General features: G+C 42.2%; 1 protein-coding gene across 2 annotated transcripts in view; it reads left to right on the forward strand.

The window, feature by feature from the left end:
- Nucleotides 1-21466, forward strand: part of loco (regulator of G protein signaling family member locomotion defects) — a 96821-nt gene that overhangs the window by 1039 nt on the left and 74316 nt on the right. The window contains exons 2-5 of one of the 2 annotated variants that reach the window (XM_075676449.1): nt 5037-5095; nt 8758-9176; nt 13694-14258; nt 20049-20365. In XM_075676449.1, the coding sequence (XP_075532564.1) occupies nt 8775-9176; nt 13694-14258; nt 20049-20365 (1284 nt within the window). In that variant the 5' untranslated portion in view covers nt 5037-5095; nt 8758-8774. The remainder of the gene's footprint in view (nt 1-5036; nt 5096-8757; nt 9177-13693; nt 14259-20048; nt 20366-21466) is intronic. The other variant, XM_075676448.1, reaches the window with a different exon arrangement.

A 21466-nucleotide genomic window follows, 5' to 3' on the forward strand; every position in this document is an offset into this window, starting at 1 on the left:
TCACGCCGATTGCAGAAACGGTGTCAGTTGAAAAGTACCTTTCTTGCATTTCGTTCTAGTGTGCAGTGCTTGATAACAGGTACGTTGAAGTTTTATGTGCTGTTACTCATAAGCTAGCACTCCGTTATGTAAGTTGGCAATAACAATCAAAAGTGTGTGTAACAGCAGACGTGACCTATTATTCTTTTTTAGCTAAACACTTCAAATACCTGAATATGTGCAGTTTATTGTTTGTGTGTTCATGTAGTATAGCACAGCTGGGTACCTTGTTTCATATGGTACCACTGATTGCTAAATATAGGTATGCACTGTTTCACAAAGTTTTTGAAACAACAAGTTTTCATGAAGTTGAAAACAGGTGTTTCACCTTGTTTGTGAGCATTTGTGCTTTTGGTGCTCAGGTATTGTGTGGATGTGCTATCAAGACGGATTTGTATGCAGGAGCTTTGTCTGTGCATGCATCATACGAGACTCCCCTTGCAAGTGAATGTTATGTGGTTGGTGTGGAGGCAACACTCTAATGTACCCGCCGTGGTTGCTCAGTGGCTATGGTGTTGGGCTGCTGAGCACGAGGTCGCGGGATCGAATCCCGGCCACGGCGGCCGCATTTCGATGGGGGCGAAATGCGAAAACACCCGTGTACGTAACGTGCACCTGATTTAGGTGCACGTTAAAGAACCCCAGGTGGTCGAAATTTCCGGAGTCCTCCACTACGGCGTGCCTCATAATCAAAGTGGTTTTGGCGCGTAAAACCCCATAATTATTAACACTCTAATGTTGCGTTAGTGCCAAACTTATTTTATGTTTAGCACTTTGCTTGCTTCAGAAAAATGGACCCTTTTCAGTGCTTCTAATTTTTTTTTTTATTTGAGCATGTGTTATTTGCAGGTCGTACTGACATGTATTGTAGCCATGCAGAAGTCACAATGTGTTCAAACACTTTGTGGAATCTTCCATGCTGATTCTGAGATATAATCTCGGCAACAAAACCTGACACAAGCAGTGCTATGCGCATGCTTTCAAGTACTGCAAGCTAAGATCATGCTAAAAAAAAGTATTGTTTTTAGACGGTCATGAAGTTAACTACCGTGGTGTCTGTGCCAAAGGTTTAGAAATCCCCTGCTTCCTTTGCAGTTAGGATGACTTGTAGGTTGCCCGTAAAGTATTGCTATGTCAAAAGTTAAGACTGTCATTCTTTGTCATCGTACTAACACAAACGTCTGAGGCCCTGAAGGAAATGCTCTTGATAGTGCTATGCTTCGGAAAGACTAGCATCCTCAGTGTGAAGTGGTCAAGGCCATGAAGAATGCACTCAGCTACTGGTGCCCTATGAACTTCCTGTAGCTAATGTTGAAGCTCAGGTGAGTTGTTGATGCAGTTTTACGAGATGTGGTGGAAAAAAAAAAAAAAAACACATTATGCGAGGAACAGGCATGCCAACTCTGATACGGGCTGTGAGGTATGCAGTGATGTAATCGGTGCTCCAAACTGCTCCAAAAAGCAAATCCTGCTACATTTTCGCTAATTTGCTCCAAAGCTGCACCAAAAGCAGTTTTTTTGCTTACTTGTATATGAAACTAATCTCTCGAGGTCAAGGCCCTTTTTTATTGGAAGCGACATCATAATCTTCCATCTACTTCCTGCAGCAGGAAAAGTATAAACTCTAAAGGAGTTGGTGGTGGATGCTGAGCTACTCATTAACCACAGTTTAAAGACCGAGAGCTTCAATGACATTAAAAGTGGGCAGGATTTGCTTGCTGAAAGCAAAGCAAGGCTCTCTGCTATTCTGGACAAAATGTCACATAAGAGTGCTAATTAATCAGTATTTGTAATTGAAGAAAAGCGCAAGCACTGTCGCACACAGAAAGAGCACTGGTCAAGTTCTCTGCTTCAGGATGGGTCAGCAAGCTTAGAATTTGTCTAGTCATTTCATGTATATATTATTAGATTACAGATTTACATTGTGAATTGTAAATGTGGTAGGTTTTCTTTTTTTTCTTACAAGCTAGTCATTACTTGTATATGTAGTCATATTGAAAGCAGGCTCGCAACTGCCACCGAGAGGGGTGCAAAGCCTGCCTTACTCTTTAGAAAAAAATGGATAGAAAAGAAAGTTGAAGATAAGAGGGGAAGTAAAGAAAGAAACAACAAGATGACAGGCCACAAGGACGAAATTAAAACAAGGCATAGAGTGAGCAAGTAGGAACAGAACGTACACTCATGAACAGAAAAAAAAAATATGGGTAACACATATTACAGAAGGATGTAAAAAATAAGAAACCAAAGCTAGCAAAAAAAGTATTTCGTCATTTGCAAAGTCTCTCACTAATGGGAAGCCAAACCAGTTTCTTGTAGAAAAGCAAGCAGGGTGCAATGAGCTTGGTTGCGTTGAGAAGCACAACCACTCTGTGATACAGGCAATGAATCAAGGGTCTTGCACTACAGGCCAACTGGGCTATAGCACTATAGCACGTCACTACTAAAGGGCTATAGCCCCTTAGTAGTGACGCGCGCTGCGGAAGGAAAGCAGGGTATTCTAATATAAGGTACTCAGGCGTCTTGCAGGAACCATGAGAAGCACATGACGGACTGCCTACAACACATCCTTGCCGGTATAAACGTTCAGACACCAGGACAAAGCCATCCTTTAATTTGAGCAATAGAATGCAATGAGCTAGCCTTGAACATGAACACGGTAAGGCCAGGATCCTTTTGTAAATGTTGGTCTGGGTGCTACTTGAGGAGGAATCGATTAATCAACAGACATGTCAAACTTACACCAAATTTTCAGTCACATTTGTTGTTCGTTTCCATTGATACTTACATGCGAAGGTATCTGCTGGCCAATGAGGGATGCTCAACGAGATGCAATTTTGCTGACAGACACAGGGATGCTGTGCACAATGGTGCAATCAGAGTCACTTCTCTGTAGTCTGCTAAGGGCAGCGTGGGAGTTCGTAAAGATGGCGACCTTCAATGTGCTTAAGTCCTCTTGCATGTACTTCAGTACACGCAAGAGTAACAGTAATGAACAGGATACAGAAACTCCTCCTATAACTAGCGATGAGGTCAGAAGGGCCTTGCATGACATGAAACGAAGAGTGGCAGGAGAAGATGGAATAACAGTCAGTTTAATCAAAGATGGAGGAAACATAATGCTTGGAAAACTGGCGGCTCTTTATAAAAAGTGTCTATCGACTGCAAGGGTTCCATAAAACTGGAAGAATGTAAACATTATACTAATCCACAAAAAAGGGAGATGTTAAAGAATTGAACAATTATAGGCCCATTAGCTTACTCCCAGTATTATATAAAATATTTACCAAAATAATCTCCTATAGAATAAGGGCAACACAGGACTTTAGTCAACGAAGTGAACAGGCTGGCTTCAGGAAGGGATACTCTACAATGGATCACATCCATGTCATTAATCAGGTTATCGAAAAATCCGCAGAGTACAATAAGCCTCTCTATATGGCTTTCATATATTAGCAAAATGCATTTGATTCAGTATAGACATACCAGCAGTCATATAGGCATTACGTAATCAAAAAGTACAGACCGCTCACATAAATATCCTGGAAAATATCTACAGAGATTCCACCGCTACCTTAATTCTTCAGAAGAAAAGTAGGAAGCTACCTATAAAGACACAATCTCTCCAATGCTATTCACTGCGTGCTTGGAAGAAGTATTCCAGCTATTAAAATGGGAAGGCTTAGGAGTAAAGATCAATGGCGAATATCTCTGCAACCTTCGGTTTGCCGATGACACTGGTCTATTCAGCAACAATGCAGATGAGTTACGACAAATGATTAAGAACCTTAACAGAGGGAATGTAAGAGTGGGGTTGAAGATAAATATGCAGAATACAAAGATAATGATAAATAGCCGGGCAAAGGAACAAGAGTTCAGGTTCGCCACTTGCCCTCTAGAGTCTGTGAAGGAGTATGTTTACCTAGGTCAATTAATCACAGGGAACCCTGATCATGAGAAGGAAATTCACAGAAGAATAAAAATGGGTTGGATTGCATACGGCAGACATTGCGAGCTCCTGACTGGAAGCTTACCACTATCATTGAAAAGGAAGGTGTAGAATCAGTGCATTTTACCAGTGCTGACATATGGGGCAGAAACTTGGAGACTGACAAGGCAGCTCGAAAACAAGTTAAGGACCGTGGCAAAGAGCAATGGAACAAAAATTGCTAGGCATAACGTTAAGAGACAGAAAGAGAGTGGTTTGCATCAGAGAGCAAATGGGTGTAGATGACATTCTAATAGACATTAAGAGAAAAAAATGGCGCTGGGCAGGTCATGTAATGCGCAGATTAGATAACCGTTGGGCCATTAGGGTGACAGAATGATTACGAAGAGAAGGGAGGCACGGTTGAGGACGGCAGAAAACTAGGTGGGGTGATGAAATTAAGAAATTCGCAGGCGCTAGCTGGAATCAGTTGGCGCAGGACAGGGGTAATTGGAGATTGCAGGGAGAGGCCTTCGTCCTGCAGTGGACATAAAACAGGCTGATGATGATGATGGTGGTGGTGGTGATGATGACGACTTAATAACAGTCTACTTGCATAGAGTAATCTCGTAGAATATATTCGAAGTCCCAGGATATCACTCCCAGGTCTCGCCACTTATTGGTTTTTGAGACTTTCTATGCCAATTTAAAATTATAATTCCTATTTAAATTGCAAACAGTGTGCTGGATTCCCATCACTTTAAGTCATGGTCGTTTCATTTCCATCAACATCTGGCAACACATACTGGCCAGTTGTCATTCCCTTTAAGCAATGATGAGTACACGACAGTCATATGCGAAAACAGTAAAAATCGCCAAGTGTGGGGATGGAGATAACTGAAAGCACAAGTGGGTTGTTTGAAGGGGGCTCTGACTCCCCCCCTCCCTTTTTCTTTTTTGATTATCACTCGCACCTTGGCAACACGGCAAGGAGATGTGTGTGCAATACCTAGGCAAACACATGGATACAAAGAGAGGGAGACTGGTTCATTTATACATGTTCTCCTTGTAGGGCACTTGCTGCTGCATTTTTGGACCCACACTATGGTTGAAATAGATAAGGAAAACTAGGTAAGCATGACACAGTGGTGCTATAAAAAACAATTACAACAGGAAATGTTCTCAAATATTGCACATAATACACTTATTTATGCCAACATTTTGTATTCCTGTTAATGCCTTTATGGCATATTGAAGCATCTTGGTGTTCATTCTGAGCATGTCATAAGGGAACTGCTCAGTCTTTTTGATTTTCTGAGGGATGTATAGCATTGCTTAGTCAGGGATGTTAGTTCAGCAAAAGAATTTCAACACTAATAAATTGACTTCTTATACATGAAAGCTAAGAAATATTCATATGCAGCCTGGGTTGACATATTAAAATATTTTTTAATAGTTCCTCCATATTTGCACAGTAATCTGTATTTGCAAAATGACGAAGTGTGTTTCTTTGATGCATGTAAATCTTATATATATTTAATAGTGTTTCTTCCCCATACTGGGAAGCATTAATTAAGTGTGATAAACAATAAATTATAAAATGAAATAGAAAAAAAAACAATAATTTTATTGCTGCATGAAGTTAAAAGTAACATTTGAATTTGTCTTTGTGAATGTTTCGTTAAACAGTTTATCATGTCGCTTGTATGGTGATCTGAACTCTAGTTCTTTAAAAAAAAAACACTCCTGTGTGTTTTTACCGTGCCCACAAATCTAGTAGTGAAATCAATTTTTTTTTTCTATGATTTAATGGGAGACTGCAGTTTATTGTGTATAAAATAGCACAGCTGTTGTTTTTGTGGCATTAAAAGATACAGTTAGTTTTGCGGTCAGCTTTCAGATTTAACATTGTGCTGCAAATTGTATAGATATTTGTGAATGCACTGCATTTAAAGGTTATTTCCTGTGCTCTCATTTGGTTGTGCTGTTGTTATAGTGATGATTCTCTGCCAGATAGAAGCATATGGGCATCTGATGTCAACTCACATTATTACATGACCATAAAGTACATTGCAGCAACATCAGTCTTCCTGTCACAATTCGTGACTTATTGTGAAATCATTAGTTCTTTTTTTCCCCACATTGAAACTTTTATTAACTCCAAGAGCTCCTGCTAGCCCTTTCTCTACTGATGATGAGTATAGTCGCCATGATGAGTGTAGTTGTCCTCACAGTGTAAACTGATGAGTACGCGGCAGCTTGCTTCTAGTTGCTGTTTTTGACACTAGGTGGTGGTGCCAATGTTGGCAACTAGGATACCCATGTTGGCACCCGGTACAAAGGGTATGGCCGCTCAATATCATCATCATCAACATTCCCTATACGTAGTCTTTCCCTCTATTATGGGTTGCTTGAATGCTTGCATTGAAAACATGCCTGCATATACAGTGCATGCTTGGGAAGTTTGGTACCATTGTCATTTCCTGCGCTATGAAAGGAGTTGAAGTTTTGAGTTGTTCTGCTGGCCTGCAGCTCAGAACTTTAATTTTGTTAATTTTTAAAAGGTGTATACATCGGAACAGGATTTCCACACGAGTTGCTGCTAACTGTGCTTTTCACACTGTACTCTTGCCTTTGCCTTCATGGAAAGGGAGTGCCATACTTCAGTCATCCATATTGGTTGTGGTAATTTTCTACCTATATCATGATATTGTCATCATCATCATCAGCCTATTTTTATGTCCACTGCAGGACGAAGGCCTCTCCCTGCAATCTCCAATTACCCCTGTCCTGTGCCAGCCGATTCCAGCTAGCGCCTACGAATTTTTTAATTTCATCACCCCACCTAGTTTTCTGCCGTCCTCAACTGTGCTTCCCTTCTCTTAGTAATCATTCTGTCACCCTAATGGTCCAACGGTTATCTAATCTGCGCATTACATGACCTGCCCAGCGCCATTTTTTTCTCTTAATGTCTATTAGAATGTCATCTATACCCATTTGCTCTCTGATGCAAACCACTCTCTTTCTGTCTCTTAACGTTATGCCTAGCAATTTTTGTTCCATTGCTTTTTCGCTGCGGTCCTTAACTTGTTTTCGAGCTGCCTTGTCAGTCTCCAAGTTTCTGCCCCATATGTCAGCACTGGTAAAATGCACTGATTGTACACCTTCCTTTTAAATGATAGTGGTAAGCTTCCAGTCAGGAGCTGAAAATGTCTACCGTATGCGATCCAACCCATTCTTATTCTTCTGTGAATTTCCTTCTCATGATCAGGGTTCCCTGTGATTAATTGACCTAGGTAAACATACTCCTTCACAGACTCTAGAGGCCGACTGGCGATCCTGAACTCTTATTCCTTTGCCCGGCTATTTATCATTATCTTTGTCTTCTGTATATTAATCTTCAACCCCATTCTTACACCCTCCCTGTTAAGGTCCTCAATCGTTTGTTGTAACTCGGCCACAGTGTTGCTGAATAGAACAGTGTCATCGACAAACCGAAGGTTGCTGCGGTATTCGCCGTCAATCTTTATTCCTAAACCTTCCCACTTTAATAGCTTGAATACGTCTTCCAAGCACTCAGTGAATAGCATTGGAGAGATTGTGTCTCCTTGTCTGACCCCTATCTTTATAGGTATCTTCCTACTTGTGTAGAATTAAGGTGGCTGTGTAATCACTGTAGATATTTTCCAGGGTATTTACATATTGTCAGCATGCTGTTATGTGAAAGTGTTTTAATTTTCCATCTTAAACTTAAGTGGTTTTGGCACGTAAAACCCCAAATATTATTATTATTATTATTATTATTATTAACATCTTAAACTTCAACATCCTGCTAAAGCTTTGTCACTCTTGTGACTAATTAACTAGCCAATTGTGCTTAGTAGAAAAGAAAATCATGTGCTAGTTTTTTTTTTTTCAATGCTTAAACTTTAAAAATAGTTACTTCGTCTGGACTGCGAAGATTTGGTATTTTATTTTTATGTATTATGATTGTTTAGAACTTTGATATGTTACCTGCAAGCACCTGTTAGTTGAGGCAGTCATTGGTGTGCACCCTTTCAAATTTTACACAAAGGGTTGTAGTCGATGCAGGAAGTCTCCCTAGGTGCTCCTTGCCATAATCGTAGGATGTGTTCTTTAGAACTAGGAAAAGTGAGAGATTTGGTAGATACGAGAATACAAACTATGCTTGTTTAACGAAATGATTGCTCTGAAATTGAAGGGCGCTTTTTTTTTTCATTTGTCCTATTTTTTTCTTCAGTGTACCTCCCCTCAATTTCTTGTTTATTTCATTCTCAGTTTGTTGCCTTCCTAGCATATTAACCTGCCAACTGTCCTGAAATTGTTTGTAAAGTTTACTAACTTGGGTGCATTTTACAATTTTACAAATGTTGCCTCAAACTTTATGAAAATTAAATTTTTTGGCGAAAAAGATTTGCTTGTTGGTCTTCGAACCTACCTTTGGAAGTCTTCTGAAGGTGAAAGCACACAAGAGGAGTACCTGCTTGGAGCAAATATACTGAGACAAGTTCTGGAAGTAGGTGAAATTGGCAACAGGAAAGTTGCTGGAGAAGTCATTGTGATTTAAAAGCAATGGGTTACTTGTCAGTCTCTGCTGTTCCAAGTTTGCTGCTGCTTGTCTGTTAAGGGCAAACTTTGCATAAATGTGTGCTACCCTTTCTCCTTCTCGGTGTTGTGTCTGTGGGACTTCACAAATTTTAAAGCTCACTGATTGGCAGATATGCTGATATGTAACAAAGTTACAGTTCTGGATGCAATAATCTTTTCTGCAGGGCCCACCAGGCAAGCCATGCACCAAACAAGACGGAGGAAAAAGCGGCCCAGCTATGGGGTTAGAACTGTGGAACTGTCTCGGGGCAAGAAAGGTTTTGGCTTCACAATCTCGGGCCAGGCACCGTGCATCCTCAGCTGCATTGTTGCTGGCAGCCCAGCTGAGCGTGTGGGTTTGCGGCCAGGTGACTTCCTTGTTGCAGTAAATGGGCACAATGTGTCGCGGGCACCCCATGATGATGTGGTGCGGCGGATCGGGAGTTCATCTGGTCCCCTGAAGCTCCAGATTGCCGAGAATTATTACTCTGATTCCTCCGATGAGGAAGCAGCCACCCCTGGCCGTACCCACCACACAAGGCCACGGCATAGACACGTGCCTCGCTTGGCAGCACGGGATGCCCATGGGCTCTTCCCTCCAAATGTGAGTGGCATGCCATTTGTATAACTTGCAGTTTCATGAAATCACCTTTAGAACTTTAAGCAGGTTTGATAGGTGATTCACCTGCCAAAGTGGCTTAGTAGCGTTATGCTGCTACGCACGAGATCATGGGTTCGATACCTGTCTGTGGTGACCACATTGATATGGGACGGGAATGCAAAAATGCTTGCGTACCATGCTTAATTGAGAGCCTTCAACCTAGGCATCCTTCATAACCCACTGTACAATTTCAGCATGCTAAACCCCACAATTTCATTTATTGACGATTTTATTTTTGGTTAATAGTCAGTGCCATCTTGCACTGTAGCACAAGCATTTTTTCGATTCTCTGTAAAGGGACGGTGTTGTGCAGCTCCATCTGACATTGCCAGACCACTGCTCTATCAATTTGGTACTGATCTCGTATTTTCTTTGACTAGTGCAGGCCTAAGCAAAATAATGTTATCATATGTCTGTGGCCAGCATGTGATGCTCCAGGCCCAAATGTTTCCGGTGAATGTGGAGTGAAGCAGAATAAAATGTGGTGTTACCTTAGTCCTCACTTATCTCCATGTATCACACACATACGTATAAGTCTACAATGGCATGCTTGTTCAGACTGAGGTGATGCACCAGACATAGAAATAAACACCACGCAGGTGGGGCACAAAAAAATTGAAATTGGTGAGGTGCTTCAGCTGCTTCTCCACAAAAGAAAACTGCTATTTCAGTGATTGTATTCGAGGTAACATGCAGTAATGCATGGTACAGTCATATATTCCAAAGGTTCTATCAAGGCATACTGTAAGTGCATGCACTTCACATGAATGCATGAGATAATAGCCTTTCTTGTGCTGGTTGTATGCATAGCATATTTATGCAGTTTGTGTTCTAAAATTTCAGAGGAAAGTTGATGTTTATATACAATGTCAGGTTTTGCTACACAAAGTGTTAGCCTTCACTGGTAAGAATTGATGGTGATTCAGAATCAGAAAACTGCATTGATAAATTTTGAGCATGGCATTTGCCCTCTGAAGTCTAAACATACAAATAAATTTCTCAGTCCTTCTAGACTATGAATGCTCCCTTCCTTATATTGGTATACAGGGTGTCCCAACTATCATGCACCAAGATTTAAATATATGCAAATGCCACATAGCTGGACAGAACCAAGGTAATGTTGTTTGCCGTCACTTGGAGATGCTCAGATTTTTTCCATTCTGCTTAATTGCATAGTCTTAATTACCTTCTCAAATATTTTAATTAGATGAAAAGAGTCAATGAAAAAATAGTAGAGCAACATGAAAAACTCCTGATACAGCTTTCTGTTTCTCAATACATGCTATATAAGATTGTTTCTTCGAGCATGAAACAAGCCAGAATTGCCATGCATCTGGCCGCTTGAGACACTTCGCATGTGTTAGTGGGCTTCTTTCATGCTCGTAAAAACACATTTTGTAGCATGTATTGAGCAGCAGTTTGGAGCACTGCAACTGTACCCCGTCTTGCTGGTTTTTAGCTTTGTTCTAGCTTTGTGCCAAGGGGGGCATGAGGAACAGAACAGAACGTAGCATTTTCTTTTGAATGCGGGGACCCCGGCTCAGTTGAGTCACATGATAACATTAATTTTGGTACGTTGTTTAAATCTGGCCATTGGGGCTTATTGCAGTGAGTAACATACGTTGGAATTTGCTGCATCCCCCCTCCCCTTATAAAAAAAGAAGGGGGACGGCGCTAAGGTTTCACCTTTAAGAGTGGAATGCGATAGCATTCAAAGATCCCTGAGTGCTTCTTGCACTTCCAGGCAACTGCAGCTTCATCATCAGCCTATCTTATGTCCACTGCATGGTGAAGGCCTCTCCTTGCGATCTCCAATTACCCCTGTCCTGTGCCAGCCGATTCCAGCTAGCGCCTGCGAATTTCTTAATTTCATCACCCCACCTAGTTTTCTGCCGTCCTCAGCTGCGCTTCCCTTCTCTTGGCACCCATTCTCTAACCCTAATGGCCCACCGGTTATCTAACCTGCGCATTACATGACCTGCCCAGCTTAATTTCTTTCTCTTAATGTCAATTAGAATATCTGCTATCCCTGTTCACTCTCTGATCCACACTGCTCTCTTCCTGTCTCTTAACGTTATGCCTAACATTCTTCATTCCATCGCCCTTTGCCGCAGTCCTTAACTTGTTTTCAAGCTGCTTTGTCAGTCTCCAAGTGTCTGCTCCATATGTCAATACCGGTAGAATGCATTGATTGTACTTTTCTTTTTAATGATAATGGTAAGCTTCCAGTAAGGATTTGATAATGTCTGATGAAGGTGCTCCAACCCATTTTTATTCTTCTGTAAATTCTTCACAGACTCTAGAGGCTGACTGGCGATCCTGAACTCTTGTTCCCTTGCCCAGCTATTGATGATTATCTTTGTCTTCTGCATAATAATCTTAAACCCCACTCTCAACTCTCTCTGTTAAGGTCCTCAATCATTTGTTGTAACTCGTCCCCGGTGTTGCTGAACAGGGCAATGTCATCTGCAAATCGAAGGTTGCTGAGATATTCACCATTGATTCTTACTTCTAAGCCTTCCCAGTTCAATAGCTTGAATACTACTTCCGAGCACACAGTGAGTAGCATTGGAGAGATTGTGTCTCCTTGTCTGACCACTTTCTTTATAGGTATCTTCCTACTTGTGTAGGATTAAGGTAGCTGTGGAATCTCTGTAGATACTTTCCAAGATATTTACATAAGCGGCCTGTACTCCTTGATTACGTAATGCCTCTATGACTGCTGGTATCTCTAGTGAATCAAATGCATTTTCGGAATCTATGAAAGCCATATAGAGAGGCTGATTGTACTTTGCGGATTTCTCGAGTACCTGATGGATGAAATGGATATGATCCATTCTAGAGTAGCCCTTCCTGAAAACTGCCTGTTCCCTTGGTTGACTGAAGTCCAGTGTTGCCCTTATTCTATTGGAGATTACCTTGGTGAATATTTTATATAATACTGGAAGTAAGCTAATGGGCCTAAAATTTTTCAATTCTTTAACATTTCTTTTTTTGTGGATTAGCATAATGTTGGCATTCTTCCAGTTCTTTGGGACCCTTGAAGCCGATAGACAGTTCGTGTAAAGAGATGCTAGTAATGAAGGGCCGGTATGTAACTGTAATGTTCACCGGGAAATGCTGGCAGCGAATGCTACGCACGAAGGCGAGCTTTGTGGTTCTTTTTTGATGGTGTGCAAGGAATCGAGGGGGCCATGCTGCTCCTACTAAGACAGACCTCAAACGGCAGCTGGAAAACGCTATGGCGTTAAAAGGGGTTTGCGTTTGAGTTTCCGTGTGGCAAGTATGTTTTCTTGTATATTCAGATTGCAGTCCGACTCTGTCATGTCTGTAGGTTGTGTGTAAGTCATACTGTACGATTTTTCTACGTACAGTATTTTGCATTGAAAAATTCAATTAGTTCAGTAATTTTCTTGCACCACGCCTGTGTGATTGGGTATGCGGGGTTCGAAATTCCTTTTGCTGAAGTGATATCCGACGCTGGACGCTGTATGGTATGGTATGAAGAACTTTATTGAGGTCCTGAGGGATCAGTCTGGGACTGATGCGGGCCGCTCCCACGTCGGTACAGAGAGGCCGAGCCCCTCTGCCATCACACGGGCCCTCTGGACAGCCCTGAGTTGGTCCGCTAGCTGTATGCCAACACCAGATTTTCTGCTACACAGGGCCCTTAACGCTATCGGGTTAGAACGAAAAGAAGGATAGAAGAAAGTAGGCATGCCTATGAGAGCCCAGTGAGCTAGAGGTGAACTGTGCAGCACATTTTAGGGTGGTCTAGTCAGTGACCCTGTTATGAAAATTCACAGCACCAAAAGGCAAACAAAAAAGTTTGAATCATTGCTTACCAACTTGTCTGATATACAAACCTTGCTGTATAACGAATGCTCAATTGTATCTCATTCATTATTGCTTAAGCAGAGTCTTGGTTAAGCAAGAAAAAGCAGAAAAATAAAAGATTAAACAAATTCTTTTACTAGTTCCTTGTGGTGTTAAGAAGTTTTAACATTGGTTTCATGGGTCTGGTTAATACATTGTTGATCAACAGCGATTACATTGCATCCTTAATGAACCATAGACTGAACCTATTTAGTTTTGAAAATTTTTTGTGAATAGAAACAGTCTGGACATGTAGAAATATTTTGAAATCTGTGGCGTCATACAAATCTTCCGCCACTGCGAATAATTTTCTTTATGAATAGCCATCATTTTCCCGCCAAATAAACACAAAGCCAGTCTTGAACAAATACTTCAACACTTTAGTAGAACTCGTAACACACTGTCTTTTTAAAGGTGTTCTCCCCTTGGTCATGGAAGTCGTGGACAACTTCTGTGCTTCTGCTGGGTTGTCTCTCAGTGCTTTGCATATAATGGGCAATGCATTTTATATTTCTGCATTCGCCATAGTAATGCTTTTTTTTTCCTTGTCAAGGATTGCAGCTACCTCTTCATGCTTTGTGCAGACTAATCAAGCAGACAGCAACAAGGCATTGCTGGAGCTTATCCTGGAGCAAAAGGGGCTGCGAACCTCACTGGTCTTGCGTACAGTTGTGGGCTACCTTGGCACCATTGAACTACCTCGTGAGGTGGCTGGTTCGCGGCTTCAGGCCATTCGCAGCTGTGTACGTCGCCTGCGCCTTGAACAGAAAGTGCACACGTTGGTTCAGTTGTCAGTGCTGCGGGATGGTGTGCTGCTGGCTGACCTGCGGGGTGCCGCCCTGGCACGTTTTCCAGCTGAGCGCATTGCATTCAGTGCGGCTTATGCTGATGATAGCCGCTTTCTTGGCTTGGTCACCAAGGGAGCAGATGGTGCCCTGTCATGCCACGTACTCATGGTGGACTCGCGGCTGAGGCTTCCCCCAGGCGTATTGCGGGCAGCACCTCTGCACACATCTGCAGAGCCCATCTTACGTGCTGTAGCTGCACTCTACCATCGTGCAGATGGCCCTAACGCCTCACCTCAGCCCAGCCAGGCAGGCAGCAGCAATAGCAGCAACAGTGACAGTGGGATTGGCTTCAGGGATGAAGGTACGCAGAATAATGTATTGCCCAATATTTTCTCTTTAGATTATGAGAGGACAAAGTATGCAGTGTACAGCTACTTAGAAACATTTTGGAAATGGAAGCCCAGAAGCGAGATCTTTTTTTTTTTTCTTTTTGCAGCCTGTGTGTGCTGGCAGGAATTGAAAGATGTAGGTACTCGGACTACATGCATGAGTGGTGTGTCAATTACTGTACCTGTGTCCATTGATGCCTTACTGCACACTTGGAAGATAAGGAAACAGCTTATTCGTTCGAAATTTCAAAGTGGCTTTCCATTATCCTTTACAAAAGTTTTGCTTAGAAGGCCATTGTTGTGCCCTGTGTAGAACAAAGTGCTTGTTACATGTTTTTATTCTACCTGAGGCAGAAATAAATGAACATGTGAAAGCAAGGCCTGCCTGTATAAAAACTGTGCTGGTGCTGGTGCATACAGATAGTGCACAACAATGTCATATGTCTCTGCTTCTACATGCTGGTTGATTGATTGATCATCGTTTGTTGGCCATGAAAGCCGATTAAGCAGACACTGTTAAAGTGGCTGTTACTGTCAGCTTGCAGAAGCTCTGTTCTCACTCATGTGTACCTTAGTGTCACCACAAGCACAGGCGAAAGTCGCCCGTCCTAGGCATTGGCAACATGGCAGTGCAGTTTGCACCTTGCTCCCACATGAGTCTTTCCACTAAGGATTTCCAAAGAGCATGTATGACATACAAAGACTTTCAACAAAAAATCAGCGAAGGCTGGTAAAGTAGTCCTTCAGAACAAGTATCAGTAACTTGGTAGGAAAATGTATTTTTAATACTGGAAACAATAAAAGAAAAACTTAGCTTTTTTGAATTTTGGGCTGATATCTCGGTGCCAGAACGTCAGCATGATGTCAAGGATTTCAAAGTAATTTCTCATATTTTGCTCATGTTGGCACAAGAACTGTTTGAAACTTGCTGGATCGAGTGCTTTCTTCCTTATCAATTCAGTGGGGCCTTTCTTTACCTATAAACAATTACTAAGTAGGTCCGAGTAAACACTGTCGAAATCCATGACATCATGTCAAGTTGGTACGGGAACTTCAGGGGTGTTTCTATTCATTGTTGTTTTTTTATGTGTTGTATGCATTAACTAGCCTCCACTGATGGCCGTTTTCCTATTGCAGTAGTGCAATTTACTAATGCAACCGAATGTTTCTGTTCAGTGCCCCTTTAATCAAAATTACAATGCTTAATGCTTTCTGGTAAGCTGGGCATGACCATACACAATGTTCGGCTTTGATAAAAGAAAGTTGTCTACATTTGCCTTAGCAAAAGGCAGATGCAAGCAGCTGCTCTCTCCTCATCACACAGTTATAGTCTATATGTGACAATGTGAGCTTTACTGCTGTCTGCATCTACATTTCCACGGCAGCAAACTGTAAAAAGGGTGACAAGAGTATTGGGGGAGTACAGGAGCCTAACACAGCTTTGTTTGATATTTATTTATTTTTATTTATTTTATTTACAGAATACTGCAGGCCAACTTGTGACCCAAGCAGGAGGGAATTCGTTCATACAGTAATGCAATTAAATACGTTCAAAGAAAAGAAGTGCGTATGAAATATGAAATACATTGAATCATATGAGGTACATTGAAGGATGATATAAGTACATAAAAAACACATTCTACAAGCATACAATGCAAGGGATTGAATTGAAAGGAGAGAAATATTTACAGTACCAGTTTACAGTTTTTTTTTTTTTTCATGCTAACACGCATGAAAGTACCCACGCGGTCACACGTTTATTTGAAATGCAGTTCTTCAATGGCATGTAATATGTTATTGGACAGGAATACATCGGCCGGCAGAGAGTTCCAGTCATTTATTGTTCTAGGAAAGAAGGAATATTTAAAGCAATTTGTACTACTCGCGAAAATAGGGGTTATCTTGTCGGGGTGATAATTTCTGGTAGCTCTAGCTGGTAGCGGCTGGAGACAGGGTGAATGATCAAGTTGTAGTTCCCTTTTCCAAAGGCCGAAAAGCAATATTAGGCATAGGGGGGGGGGCTACCTTTCTTCGGGATTCTAGGGTGGCAATATTATTTTCATTAATCAATTGAGAGGGGGAGTCATAACGTCCATAACAATTATATATGTAGCGGACGGCAAGCCTGTTTATGTTTTCCAGTTTTTTAATATTTTTTTCGTGAATGGGTCCCAGACGACGCAAGCATATTCTAATTGCGACCTTGCGAGTGTGTTGAATGCCAATTGTTTCATGGATGGAGGAGAATGTTTCAGCTTGTGTCTCAGTAGGCCGAGTTTACGTCGAGCAGACGCACAAGCATTATCAGTGTGTTGTGACCAGGTTCAACGATTGTTGATGGTTACACCCAAATATTTAAAGGAGTCTGTTTCAGTGACCGCGGATTGATTAATAGTGTATTGATATGGTAGAGGGTGTTTTTTGTTGGTAATGCGCATAAAAACCTTTTTTTTTCTTCATTAAGTTTAATTTCCCAGGTGTCGCACCAGTCAGAAATCGCAGTAAGACTTTTACTCAGGATCACTTGATCATTGGCATCTTTAATCTCTTTGTAAAGTAAGCAGTTGTCCGCAAACAATTTAATACTAACACTATCGTCTATGCATGCTGTTATCTCATTAATGTATACTAGGAAAAGTAGCGGTCCGAGCACGCTGCCCTGCCGCACTCCCGAATTTACGGGGAGACATCCAGAGTAATGGCCCTCAACATCGACGAATTGTCTGCGCATGCTCAAATATCCACAGATCCAGTTTACAATGTTAGGTGGAAAACCATAGTTGCTTAGTTTTGTTATCAAACCAAAATGAGAGACCCTATCGAAGGCTTTGCTGAAATCGAGGAATATAACATCAACCTGGCCAGCTTTATCAAGAACGGAGGCAAAAGCATAGACACTGGAGAGAAGCTGAGTAGTGGTAGACAGCCCCTTACGAAAGCTGTGTTGGCACGGGGACAGAATACCACGTTTTTCAAGAAATTCCGTCATGTAATTTGAGATAATATGCTCTAATAGCTTGCAAGATGTAACCGTCAGTGATATAGGGCGATAGCTTGATAGTGATGTAGGGTCGCCTTTCTTAAATACAGGCATAACACGAGCGACCCGCCAGTCTGATAGAACGATGCCACAAGATATGGACGAGCTGAAAATTACGAGAAGAAAATGTGAAAGCCACTTGGCATAGCGACGAAGAAAAGCATTAGAAATGCCGTCAGGACCGCATGTCTTTGTTGTGTTTAGATTTAAGAGCATAGAAAATATACCCTCGTATGTTATAAAATCAGAACTTACGTTTTCCACATCTTCAGCAATGACCGGAGAGCACTGATTAGACTCAGAGGAGATAGAATGGAAGTAATGATTAAATTTGGATGCCTGATGTTGCTTATCTTGAATTATCTGACCATCAATCTTTAGGTGGTCAAGAGCTTGCCTCTTCTTATAGTTCAAATGTTGCCAAAATTTTTCAGGGTCAGTCTTAAGAAATTGGGTGAGCGTGTGGGAGCAATAAAACTGCCTACCTGCTCTAATTTTTTTAGCGAGTGTTTGTTTTAGCTCGTCGAATACTGGGCCAAATTTCTTTTGCCTTCGGAATCTTTTTACTTTTCTAACGAGGTGGATTATATCTCGATTGATCTAAGGATTTTTTCGGTGCACCTTCTTCATTTTACTAGGAATGAAGTTATCAATACAGAAGCGGCACCCGCCGTGGTTGCTCAGTGGCTATGGTGTTGGGCTGCTGAGCACGAGGTCGCGGCATCGAATCCCGGCCACGGCGGCCGCATTTCGATGGGGGCGAAATGCGAAAACACCCGTGTGCTTAGATTTAGGTGCACGTTAAAGAACCCCAGGTGGTCAAAATTTCCGGAGTCCTCCACTACGGCGTGCCTCATAATCAGAAAGTGGTTTTGGCACGTAAAACCCCAAATATTATTATTATTAATACAGAAGTGGCAAATGGATTTCAGCTTTAGCCATAGGTAGTCAACATCATTGCCAGAGAAGTCTTCCAGTGCTAGTTCAAGGTAACCGATAACGGACTCGTCATTTGCTTTAGTATAATTTTTAACAGATTTGCATTCTTTAAGCGTGTTATTGTTTGAACTATCTGTTCGACATGTGAAGCACACAAGCCGAAGATCTGATACGCCTTCCTCAATGGTTATTTCAACGTCTCGAAGAGAGCTGCTGTGAAAAACCAGATCAAGAATAGAGGAAGCAGATCCCTGCACCCTTGTTGGAACGTGAACTGCTTGGTCGAGATTGCAAGCTAACATTGTATAGAAGATAATTTAGTCTGCTAGAATAGGTGACGAAAGTTTCTTCCAATTAATGCTGGGAAGGTTAAAATCGCCAGCCACTATTATGGTCTTTCTGCAATATTTAACAATATGTTCATGAAGTTTGGTTAGGAAATCTGACGTGGCACACGGCGGACGGTACACTGCTACAAGGTTAAACAAGAACCCATACAAGTTGATCTGTAGGAACAAACTTTCATGATGATCAATTTGTTCTAGTAACGATACAGACATGTTCTTGCTCACAATTACGGCCACACTACCGCCACGGGAAGTTCAGTCCCTTTTGTATATATTGTAGGATCCAGGAACCAAGTCCTCATCTATGAATTCTACCAACGGACGAACATTTCACCCCAAGCTTCTGTTTGAATATTTCATTTAGAATTTTATTTTTTAGTTGATCTGCTGTTTCATCGGGCGCCTCAGGTATGCCGTAAACAACCAAGTTGGAACGACGGCTGCGGTCTTCAAGGTCGACCAACTTCTCGAACTGCTGAGTGACAGAACTGCGAAGTGAATCAATAGCACTATTAATGTCGTTAATTTGGTCTGTAGACTTTTTGACTTCTTGCAGAAGTTTGTCAAGTTCCACTACCCTGGCACTGATAGCAACTAAAGCAGCCTTTGATGCCGTCAACTGGGATTTCAGTTCTGCAATAGCTTGAATTATTGCATTCTGGCCTGCCGCAATATCACTTAACGTGCTCTCGATATCAGGGCCAGGATTTGACTCAACATCTCCGCAAACAAGGCGCTCGCACACAAGAAAACATTCGTACATGATATGCATGAGAGCACTTGGTCATGGCACAACTACAAGAAATCTATTACTAGATTTTACAGAAGAATGCGAGTAGCTAACCTGAATTACAAAAGGAAGACGAACGCTCAGCGTTGTTGACAACTTCGTTTCGCCATGCTCACTGATCCAGGAGCATTGAAGTTCAGGCTTTATAGCTTCGGGAAGCTGTGACGTCACTGATCGCCGCGCCACGCTGATACGGACGGGTAGATAAACAGAAGAGCCAGCAAAACGGGTTGGGGAGAGATGGCATGCTGATGCGGGATCCAGGCATAGAATGGGCAGCGGTAGACCAGCAGAACCGGCGCACGCTCTGCCAAGCAGAAATGCCTGAATTACAAAAGGAAGATGAACGGTCAGCGTTGTTGACAACTTCATTTCGCCATCCATGTTGGATGTATAATTATGAAAATGTATTCACAAGGCTGTGAAGTTTCAGTGGGTTTCTTTATACAAGTGTACTGGATTTGCTCAGTACTAGTAGGTTCAAAGCAAATGTGCAGGCAACATTTAGATTTAGGCTTTTCAGTTCAAATGAGAACTAGTGCACTTGACTACTTTGCTGGTGTTTGTTGATTGGACAACATTGCATCGTGTCAGATGGTATGTGAAGGCTGTGGCAGGACTTCTCAAACTTGCATTCCTGATGCAGGTAACTCGAGTGACCGTGTGCTTGTGGTGGATGTGGAAAACCAGCCACGCTTCCAAAGCTTCAGCTTGGACCGGCAGGGGGCACTGCCTGCATGCCCAGACACTGAGCGGTTGCGGGCACGGGCCATGCCAGATCCTGTAGGAGTCAGCGGCGAGGCTCCCCTTGCCTTGCCAGATTGGGTAGACAGCAGCCCCCTTGGAGGCTCCTTGCTGGATGACACGCTGACAGCTGCAGACCCTTGTCCCGACGGAGAGAGTGTTGATCTCCAGTCATCTACCAAGGGAGAAGATGGGAGTTCGTCAGCTACCCCACGTAGGGTGTGTACTGCTATACTATCTGTTTTCAGCATATTGTTGAAGTCCTTCTGCTGTGTTCAGCCTGTACTAGCAGCAAATAATGTGGCAGGTTTCGTAACTTCAGTCAACATGCCAAACATGGAACTGTATCCCCGCATAGACAAGTTGGGTTTCTCTGCAGCCTGTGTGCCACTACTCCTAAGGAAAGGTATCTCTCAACCTTCCCAAGTTAATCACACATGCACTGCTAAAGCTAAAGTTGGCCAACCCATGCATGTCTAGTTTCATATTGTGCATTGACAGGTGGGGCTCTTCAAAAAAGGCAAGCTTTTGCTGGGCCGAATTGCTCATATAGAGATAACAGTGGTTTAAGAATGCTACTGCCATTTGTTGTCACCAGGTAGTGTTTCCTGTGGGCGTAACTGAAATAAAAGTTTATGCTTATTTATTTTAATAATTCTTTACTTTCAAAAACAAGAGGGCACGGACCTAGTTTTCAGACCCTATTAGTGTTACTGCTTGCCCTACTTCTAATTTTTACTCGAAGTCATCTTTGTCCCCAGTCTTTTCTTTCTTTCTTTTTTCTTTTTTTCTTTTACTCAAATAAGCTCTGTTGCAACAATTTAGTCATGCCAATTTCCAACACAATGAGTGCCTCTTGACCTACTAATTACGGTACAGAATCTTGTCCTCTTCAGCACATGAAGTCCACAACCAATCTCGCCGGTAAGCACACCCGAACTGTGTCATCACTGCAAAGCACATAGGTATGCTCTGCCGGCTATTTTTCTGTGCGCATATGCACTGTGGTTATTTGCCAAGTGAATGCATCACTTGACATCAGTATAGATACTCCGTAAGCGGCATACGTACATCAGTGCACCACTTCTAATTTGGGGGCCCTCGAGGTGGTCAGGTCGGCAAACACTGCATAGATGTGAGCTTTTTGCAACGGCTGACAGTGGCTAGCTTAGCCCCACTCTGTCCTACACAGAGGCAGAATAATCACATGGCCTTTCCTTCTCTGCTGCTTCACACTGGGGCTAAAACGATGCTTGAGCAGGCTGCGGACACTCACAGCAGACTGGAACAAGCCTGCAAACTGTAAATTTCTTGACATTT

Source organism: Dermacentor variabilis, unplaced genomic scaffold, assembly GCF_050947875.1.
Source record: "Dermacentor variabilis isolate Ectoservices unplaced genomic scaffold, ASM5094787v1 scaffold_12, whole genome shotgun sequence".
Classification (NCBI taxonomy): Eukaryota; Metazoa; Arthropoda; class Arachnida; order Ixodida; family Ixodidae; genus Dermacentor; species Dermacentor variabilis.